Source organism: Pteropus alecto, unplaced genomic scaffold (genome assembly GCF_000325575.1).
Source record: "Pteropus alecto unplaced genomic scaffold, ASM32557v1 scaffold224, whole genome shotgun sequence".
NCBI lineage: Eukaryota > Metazoa > Chordata > Mammalia > Chiroptera > Pteropodidae > Pteropus > Pteropus alecto.
Genome location: NW_006436289.1, coordinates 1,445,583 through 1,455,633, shown reverse-complemented (window position 1 = coordinate 1,455,633; position 10,051 = coordinate 1,445,583). Strand labels below are relative to the sequence as shown.

General features: G+C 41.2%; 1 protein-coding gene across 5 annotated transcripts in view; it reads right to left on the bottom strand.

Annotated features, from left to right (window-relative positions):
* Positions 1–10,051, bottom strand: part of SIK3 (SIK family kinase 3) — a 215,824-nt gene that overhangs the window by 4,975 nt on the left and 200,798 nt on the right. For 3 of the 5 annotated variants that reach the window (XM_015590132.2, XM_025047456.1, XM_025047454.1), the window contains 2 exons: positions 9,035–9,374; positions 7,529–8,424 (listed from right to left, as the gene is read on the bottom strand). In XM_015590132.2, the coding sequence (XP_015445618.1) occupies positions 7,529–8,424; positions 9,035–9,374 (1,236 nt within the window). The remainder of the gene's footprint in view (positions 1–7,528; positions 8,425–9,034; positions 9,375–10,051) is intronic. The other 2 variants (XM_015590133.2, XM_025047455.1) reach the window with 1 other exon arrangement.

Below are 10,051 nucleotides of genomic sequence, written 5' to 3'. Positions count from 1 at the left end.
TGATCTAAATCAAACCATTCTTCAAGATTAATCTAAAATGTTATCATCTTTATGAAACTTTCCTTTTATAACAGAAATAGATATTTTCTTCCTTTAAGTGTCAGAAGACTTTATTGATTTCTGATTACTCTAACATTTTTCCTGGCACCATGTTCAATTGTATATATCTTGTAATCATTCATAGTAGACTGCAAGTTCTTTGAGGGCAAGAATTGCATCTTATGCACATCTGTGAGCCTTCAGTAATCCAGAACATTGTCCTATATCCAGTATTTAATAATTATCTCCTTAACCGATATTAATAAATGTTTTCTTAACATGAGTTAGTATCCTGTCACAGTCATGCAACCCTATGGACTGGATTTTGAAAAGAAAGAGGAGTTCAAGAGGAATGAATATTTTGTCTTGACCAAGGATGGTAAAGAAGACTACCAGGGCCACACCGAAGTTGATAAGATTCTCCTGGTTTCACATGTGGCTCCAGTCCGTAAGAGCCTGACACCTGAATATATGTTTTATTTGCTTGGTTGGTTTTTTGGGTAAAATCTCCTTGGGAACTACTGGGTCTATCTCCTGATGAAATATACATTGGTAAGACCAGGTTTTAAATAGTGTTTAGCATAGCCCCAGTGCTAACTGTACCATTCCAGTAGCTATTTGAATAATAGAAGTAAAGGATACTGCTTGTGTTGTGAGTAAAGGATTTCAGGTTTCCATATTCAAATGGTCTCCCTTTAACAATCAAGGTTAGGCCTGGGCTTAGGGGCTGAGGTAGACTAGGAACTGAGGGGAGCTGACGTGCACATTGCTGGTAATGCAAAACATTCTGGAGAAAATGAGAGGAAGGGGAGCTTCCCAACTACCAAAGATAAAAGCAGTGAGCAATCTTTTGAAAGTTTTGTGGGCAAAAAGGTCAAAGGAATAGCCAAAAATCAATTCTTTTGCTACTAAAAGCTAAAAGCCAGCAGAGGGAGGAAGATAAAGAAAGTCTACACCAAGATTTGCTCTGTGGGATTAGTTTACCCGTCTTACCCACCCAGCCCAATTCCTCTCAGTGGGCATGGATCACGTGCTGGCCCCTGGGCCAAACAAAAACCACTGGCAGGAAGTGGTGCAACAATTGCTTTATGCAGCGATGTACTGGCTCTCTTCTGCTTTGCCAAGAAGCAACATGAATGGTTGCTTCTTACTTTTTCAAAATATTTTCTAGTGCTTAGATTCTCTTCTTTCATAGCTACCACTATCCATTTAATTCTTTTTTATGGATATAGAACTAGATGCAAATCATATCAGCTGTACCTCCTTGCTCTCTCAAAGACAAACATGACAGTTCTCCTATTTAAAGATTTGTAAAGAATTATTCATTATCAAACATGAGAAAATAGGAAAGCTAACAAAATGTATAAGTCCTGGTTCTTGATATTTAGTTCCTTTCCATCTCTTCTAGAATCTTCAATGTGTTTGTTTGATATACATGCCAAGTCTCCTCTCTTCCTCCCTTTCTCTTCTTAAATTTATTTTTATTCCTGAAAATGGGGTTTCTCTGAACCCAAACACCCACCCTTCCTTTTGGCTCTGCCTTTGGGGAAGTCACATGGATCCTGTTCTCTTTGTCTGCTTTCTTCCTAGTCATCCGGTCTGGTGCCAACACACCTGAAAGTATCATAAAGACAGAACCAAGCTATTGCTTGACAAATCATGCAGTGAGCCTTCCTAACTTCCCAACCTAGAGCTCATGAGAACAAGCTCTGGGGTGAGGAAGGCCTGGACTTGAATCCTGGCTTCACTAGGATCCTGAGGAGTTACCTGACTTTACTGGGTCTCAGTTTCTTTATCTGTAAAACAGGACTTAACTCCATAGATATGTAAAGTGCTTACTAGAGCTTGGTACACTGTAAGAGCTCAGTAAAGACTGGCATTCTCATATTCATTTCAGAAATGTTATTTCTGAGGGGATAGGGCATACTGAGTCAGCTGACAAAAACAAACAAGTGATTTTATCACAGAACGCTACTTCCAGAATTATGGGGACAATCTACCCATATGTAAGTAAACAAGTGAGTTAATGAAACTTTAATTTCCAGAGAAAAAGCCTCTGGTTTAGGAGAGACAAATGTGTTAAAAACTAGATGAAAAAGGAATTGGGTAACAAACAAACCAGGGCTCTGTCTGCTCAAGTTTCAATATAATCCATGGGTCAAAGATCTTTTGCGTGGCAGATATGCTCGGAAAGTGTAGAATGGGAGGTGAGGAGGCATAAAGAAAAGCATATTAGACTAGGGAATCGGGACACTCTGAGTCAGGATCCAGCTCCATCACCAACAGAATGTATTGAATTAGGTAAGCCATTTTTTTTCTCTTTTAACCTCTGTTTCTCCATTTTAAAAATGACAGGTGTCTGGGAGCTCAGAAGATAACACATGTGAAAGAGTCTTTAATAAATGATGAAGTACTACACAAGTAAAATATGATTTTTAGTAAGAACATTGAGTTCCAAGTCTAGAAGTCCTTTCTGACATTTTAAGATGAGACCTACTGACCAGTTGCGGGTGGAAGAAGGTGCACACAGAATCACCTGCTGACCAAGGGACATGAAATTTAGGCTCAAATCTTTGGCATCCTTTAAGCCAAGCTCAGCAACTAGAGGAAATGTCAAGCTCAGCAAAGGATATATAATTAATGGCAGAAAGAGGACTTCTGAGAGCACCATTCTTGGGTCTTTACCATAATAAAGCTGAGAGAAGAGAGGATGATCATCTGATAATGCAAGGAAAAAAATACACAAGGAACACAATGCACACCACCACCTGTCTGCGGAACTCTGAGGCAGCTTGCACAACTCTCTGTTGAATCTGTCAATGTTGACTTGTCCTTACTTATTTACTGGGTTTTAAGAAAAAAAAAAGAGATAAATGACATGTATGCATATTCTTCTTATAGGTTCTGAGGGGGTAAACCATCCCAGTCATTTAACCCCCATAAGAGGCCTGAGGTCCACTAATATCGCTGAAGCTGACTAAGCTCAGAGAAGAGGATGTGGTTTTCTTTGTGAGTTCAAGTTCATAATCTGTGTAAACTGGTTATGCTGTTGTACTTACTTATTTACAAAGTAAAAAAAAAAAAATCAAGTATATGGATTACAGAAGGAAAATAAACCTTAATTCTACTTCTAGAGTGGCAGATACGGAGATTATGGGCAGCATGGGGCATGTATAGACCTGAAACTTCTACACATTTCAAGCAAATCTTTAGCATGCTGCCTGCTTGGTGCCTTGGTATACAGAGTGGCTCCATACTGGTTGGTAGCAAGCAACCATAAAGGAAATAGGTAACTATGAACACTGATATGATGGCATTTAATTTTCCTTGACTAACACTAGTGATCCTTGTTATCTACCTTCAAATTCTAGAAAGATCGTACTAGCTCTACTCTTTATAATCATAGTTGCTTAACGATGGGGATACATTATGAGAAATGCATTGTTAGGCAATTCTGTCATGCAAACATCATAAAGCATACTTACACAAACCTAGATAGTAGAGCCTAATAGTAGAGCCTAATACACACCTAGGCTATGTGGTACAGCCCATTGCTTCTACCCTGCAAACCTGTACAGTACATTACTGAACACTGTAGGCAATTGTAATGCACTGTGCTAGGATACTACAAAAGCCACAATGTCACTAAATGATAGGCGTTTTTCAGCTCCATTATAATCTTATGGAACCACCATCATACATGCGGTCCATCACTGACCGAAATGTCATTAAGCAGCGCAGGGCTGTATATCTCTTACAGCACTCATTAGGTAGCACTTCATGTTAAAGCTGTATATGAGACTGTCTTCCTTACTTCCAATAGTGTTTAGGTTCCCCTAGGGCAGGTTCTTTAGCTTTTCATCTCTGCATTCTCCACAGCACCTACAATACAGTCTGTGCAACCTAGTCATTCAATAAATTTTGTTGAATTTGCTCTATCATGGAAATAACAGATGAAGTGTTTTGAGTCTAGAGTATGACTTCACAGAGGTAGAGGTAAATCATTCGAGGAAGCAGCAGACATCCCCCCTGTCCAAAGAGATAAATGAATGTGAACTTATCTCACTTGCTTGGCAAGGTGGTGGAGGCAGAGCATTAAAACCCTTTCTTGGCAAAAGTGACAGATTCTTTGGTAATGTTAAACTGTGAGCTCACACGTTTTTAAATGAATAGAAAGAATCATGTCAGGTTAAAGCAGGGAGATTGTGAAGCCCCAATTGTAAAGGGATCATAACATATATGTCTCAGGGTTATTGTGGGAAAAAAAAAAAAAAAAGAGTAACTGAGTTGAAAGCACCCTTCATGGAGCAGACTTACTACAAACATTAATCCCACTCTCCTCCTCTTAGGGGGCATTCAGCTTACCCCTAATTACACAGATGAAGAAAGGGAGGAGGAGAGATTACATGCCAGGCCCAACGAGCTCCGATGTTTAAGGTTAAGGACAATGAGGATGCTCCAGGGTGCGAAATGGTTTTAAACACACAAGTATACATCTCTGAAGGGATTTTAACTCTGGAGCAGCATTAGGCTTCCTCAGACCATTAGTTTCTCTACTGCATTGTTTCATTATGTGGGATTCTAAATACATTGTAAATACACACAGTAAGTAATAAATTTGTGAGTTTACTTGTTAAAAATAATTGTATATGTGGTTCCGAAAGTCATAAAATAGATGTTAGAAAGAGGTAAGATGAATAGTATTCAAGCAGGAAAAAGCATACTCTGTAGCTAAGTTAAAAAGTAAGTTTAGTGTAAATTGGGTAGAAAGAAGGAAGAATAATCTCTATAATACATTAGCAAGCAGGGTAGGAGCTAAGACTACAGCTTCTAGAAATGCTCATACCAAAGACCAGGAAAAAAAAAAAAAAGATTTAAGAGAAAAAGAGGACTTGGGGAGCGGGAAGCAATACCTGCAAAGCTGATAATGAGGCAATGAGGACAGGGGAGTTCTGAGCTAGAATCTTTAGGAATATACTTAAGGCTTGATTCCTCCAGAAATCAGAAGAGAAGTTTGTAGGGAATGACGGCGATGATGGTGGTAGATATAAGAAAGTAAGGAGAAGGAAGAGGAAGAAGAAAGGTAATAATAGTAACTCAGGGGAAGTAGGAGGGATTTGTCAAAAGAATCATAAAACCAAGTTTGGGCTTGAAGTGAAGGCCTTAAATTTAAAAAAAGGAGTATGACTGATTGATAGGACTATGCATTGATTTAAAACTTGCTGGAAAATTGAGCAGTGTGCCACTATTCTCTTGGCACACTGCAGTTCCACACACTCCACTCCACTGGTCTTTCCTCATGCTTCTCGCCTAAATCCAAATGGCAAAATCCTCTTTATCCATCAAACGCAACTCAAATGTCACTTACTGCTGGAAGCATACTCCTTCTTCTGAGAACTAATCTCTCCCTCCTCTGGTGCTCCCACACCTGTACCAAACACATTCTGCCTTACTTTAGGTACTAAAGAGACAAGCAGGCCTGCCAAAAGGAGATTCCTCTAACAATTATGGAACACAGGTGAATTCAAGCCCTTCAGCTTTTCTGCACAGAAGAGTCAAACAGGAGAGAAAAGGGAAGAGAAATTTGAACAAATTTTGAACAAAAATATTTCAAAAGATGTTTCAATACATGGCAATCCAGGGTTGTGGGAGTGGGCAGTGTACACTATTTGCTCCAGCTCTGCTCTTTCCTCAGAGCCTTGCACGCCAAGGACATGACCCAGTAAGCATCTGCTAGAGTGAACTGAATGACTTTTGGGTTCATATGCCACTTACCAGCTGTTGATCTTGGGGGCAAATTACTTAATCTGTGCCTCAGCTGTCTCACTGATAAAATGAGGATAATAAGAGTTACTACCATATAGGGCTGTTAGGAGGATTAAATGAATTTATATATGAATAGCATCTCATGTCTGGCACATGGAAGACACTAGAAAAGTTAGCTTTTTATAACTACAGTATGCTAACCTTATGGACTGTTTCCCATAGTATCCCTAATACCATCATCCTGCCTCTGCTAGAACACTCCGAGTGACAGGAAGCTCCAAGGCTGCTGAGGCAATCTATTCTGGAAAGTTCTTATAAAAATCTTCCACAGAGAGTTGAAATTTGCTGTACTTCTCGACTGATTTTGGTTCTGCCTCAAAATGTGAACCCTGAAAAGTCTAATGCCTTCTTCCATCTGACAGGTATGACAGTTTTCCTTAGTGCCCCCTGCCAAACCTAAACATTCTCAGGTCTGTCAGCCGTTCCACGTACGACCTGGTTCTTGAACTTCCCACTATCTTAAAAATACAGCAGCCACTGGTGAACACAACACATCTGACTGGTGTAGACTTCTAAGGTGAATGGCACTCAACTGTCCAAAAGCACAAGATTTAACTGGTGTTTTCTGCAACCACGTGTCCCTCCCTATCAGTGCATTATGAGCACAACCAAAAGGTACCAAGTCTTCTTCACATAAACTGATTTAGAGCAAGGTCTTCTATCCTGCTCTGTGCTATGAGACCTAATTCCCCTAGGAGTTGAGTTTTGTGTGTTGACTTTAAAAGACAGAGCAGGAGATGCAGGTAGCTCCAACAAGGGAAGGATGGAAGACATGCTAAGTTTCAATGTTGTATATTTTATGGGTAAACTCATTTTTCACAATCTACAGTGAGAGAATGGATATCAGTCCAGAGTTTGCCTAACATGAATGCCATGATGCTAACGGAACAATGTTTTCTGAGTGTAATTTACTTACGGATGGTAATACTAATCTTCCTCAGAATGAAAATGAATGTGCTCATTTATTATGAAGTGATACAAAATGAAATGACACAGGGACCCTTATGCTGTAATAGTCTGCATTTAATTTATTAATGAAATGATCAGAGTAATAATAGTACCTCATGTTTATATCATACTTTCAGATCATCCAGTGCTTCTTTCTCTTTCATGCCCTCATGCACGCACATTATGTATAAACACAAACACGTGTATGCATGTTTTAATCTTCCCAAATACTCTGCGAAGCACCAATACTACTCCTGCCCCTTTTTCACAGAGGAGGAAAATAAAACCTGAGGGTTTAAGTGACAAGGTTATCGTGTTCATGAACTGAGGTGCTCTGACTTTTGGTCCAACGCTGTTTACTACTAAATCATATTTCCTTAGCACTGGCTGACTCTTTTCTATTACAGAAGTTAAAGTTAGCTATTTTGATGACAGTCAAGAAATTCTGGATCCCAAGAAACCATAGTATGAATATGGGAAATAGATAATATATCTTACTGTTAATTATCTATCACTATCTTTTAATTTGAAAACAGACCCCTTACCCACCAATACCCACTTCCTACATGCTTCTCCCTCAAAAAGCCCTGAAGGTCTTCTCAGGAATTCTTTTTTTCTTAGGAACACAGAGTGCTAGCTGAAAAAACATAACATTACTAGGTTAATTGAATTGGAGCAGATTGGTCCAGGACTTTTAATTAGAAGGGACTCTTACCTCGGCTGGAAACCTTATTTCTACTGAATGCAGCAGTTGGCTGATGTCGATATGGATGTATCCCCAAATCCTGTGCGTGACTCACAGTTCCTAGTAAAGATTCAGGGTCCCCAGGTCCACCAGTACTCAAGAGCAGGGGGCTGTCATGGCAACTTTTGGTCAATGTAGTTGAACTCTTCCTGTCTGGAAAGCCATCCTTGGCCCCCTCGCATGAGCACTCCTCTTCCATGCTCTCTGAATGCATGAGTGCCGGCTGGTGAGCATAACCATGGGTTGGGCTGGGTGAGGAAACCTGGGAGATACATTCTTGTGCCCTGATTTGCAGAAGATGCTGGGGGCTGGTGTGGTGGTGGTGATACGAGTCAGCATTTTGATATGGTAAAGCCTGGTGCTCTGTCATACTCTGTCCCCCAAGATTGGGAGACAGACTCCCAGCATCCCCCTGGTTCATATGCCTTAACAGTTCTTGGTACTCTTGTTGTTGTTGTTGCTGCTGCTGCTGCTGCTGTCGCTGCTGCTGCTGCCTTTTAATTAGCTGTGCAAACTCTGCTGGGGGCAGCCGGATGTCCGAGTGGCCGGTGAGTGAATGCCGGGGAGAGAGCAGTCCTTGAAGGATGTGGGGTACCTGCTGGTGTCTTGTATAGTCTGGTGGTGTGGGGGACAGCAGGGCCTGCTGTAGTGCTGACGTGGTATAGTGAGGTGGCTGCTGATGTGCACTGGGAGGGAAGGTGGGGAATTGGTCAAGTGGAGGGACTTTCAGGGCTTGGGTTGGAGGGAACCCCACTCCTGTTGAAGGGCTGTAGCTGCTGGGGGAACCCCGGGACTGGTCCGAAAACAGATGGGGGTGTAAATGCGCCTGGTCGTAGTTAGCAGGGGAGAACCGATTCACGTTCAAGCTGCAGACACAAACGGGAGTGAGTACCAGGCACCCATGTAACAAGTGTACTATACTCCCCTGAGGAATAGCTATTACTCTTTCTCAGTAGGGAGCCCCACGGGTACAGAGAACTGTGGTGTGACTGGGAAGTTGGGGATGTATGCATTATCCCAACTCATACCCGCCCTCACTTATCCAGTGGTGTCCAAGGGATCCAGGGCACTGTGTATAACAGACCCAGCTCTAGGTTGAAGCAATTTGGCCTATTTTACAACATCACTTGAGTTATTAAGAAGCACCAATCTCTTAGAACATGAGTGACAGAGAGGGAAAGGATCCTCAAAGAATAGACAGGGGAACTGGCATTTTTACCAATTCTTCTAATAGGCCACTTCCTTCTTTGTAGACAAATAGTAAGATAGCTCTGTCATTTTCTTTTCCTGTCGCATTAGCATTTTGTTCCTGGATCAATAGGTTTCAAGTTCATCCCAGATACACTACACTGATTTTAGAAAGGGTAAAATGAGCATAGCTCATTCTCCTTCTCTCCTCTTCTCTCGCCCTGCTAAGGGGCTTCCTCCCACCTGGATCACCTGGATGAATGGATGGATGACTTTAGGCATCCTTACCTGTGGGCCTCGGCACTGTCAGCACTCAGTTGCTTGGACAAGGGCCGGTGCCCATAGTTGAAGGTGGCCATCAGGTTGGCACGGTGCTGCATCTGAATCTGACTGGCACTGGGGCTGATGGAGATGCCCCGCCCAGCAGAGCCTGTAGTTGTCCCTGGCATATTGCTGAGCATGTCAACAGGCTCCTGTACTTGGATGGTCACCTGCTGTGACTGGGTAGGCTGCTGTATGCCCAAACAGGTTAGTGCCACATTGGGAGGAGGAGAACAGTTCTCAGGCTGCTGCTGGAAGATTGCACTGCGGGAGGGTAAGCCTTGAAACTGGGAGGGAGATGCAGCACCTGGAAAGAAAAGAACCTCAGAGTGACCAAATACCTGGATTACCAGCGAGCTGGAAGTAATGGATGCCAGTGAGGACACTCAGACTAAATACCATCTAGAACAGTGCTTCTCAAACTTTAGCTCACCTGGAAGACTTGTTAAAACACAGATTCCTAGGCCCTGCCCATAGAATTCTGCTTCAGTAGGTCAGGGTACAGCCCCAAGGATTTGTATTTCTTTTCTTTCTTTTTTTTTTTTTTAATGAGATAAAGGTGAATTTACTGTATATTCTTATATTGGAATATATAAATATAAACTATAGATGTTTACAATGATGAGATCAAATTATCTTGTTTCAGACTTCTTATTTAAGAGATAGTATACATCTTATCACTCATTTGTTAAACAATCATTAAAAATAGGAATTAAAACATTATTTCCCTAATAAAAACATATTTAATGTAGAAAAGTGAAAAAAATACAGGCAATTACAATGGAAAAACAACTGCTAACATAACTATACACAGATACATTTTGATATCACCTTAGTCTATATCTAAGGATTTGTATTTCTAATAAGGTGTCCTGAAAACTGGTCTATGGATTATTCTTTGAGTAGCTCTGATGTAGGGCAATGCATCTCAAACTCTAATGTGCATACCAATGGCCTGGCGATCTTGCTAAAATGCAGGTTCTG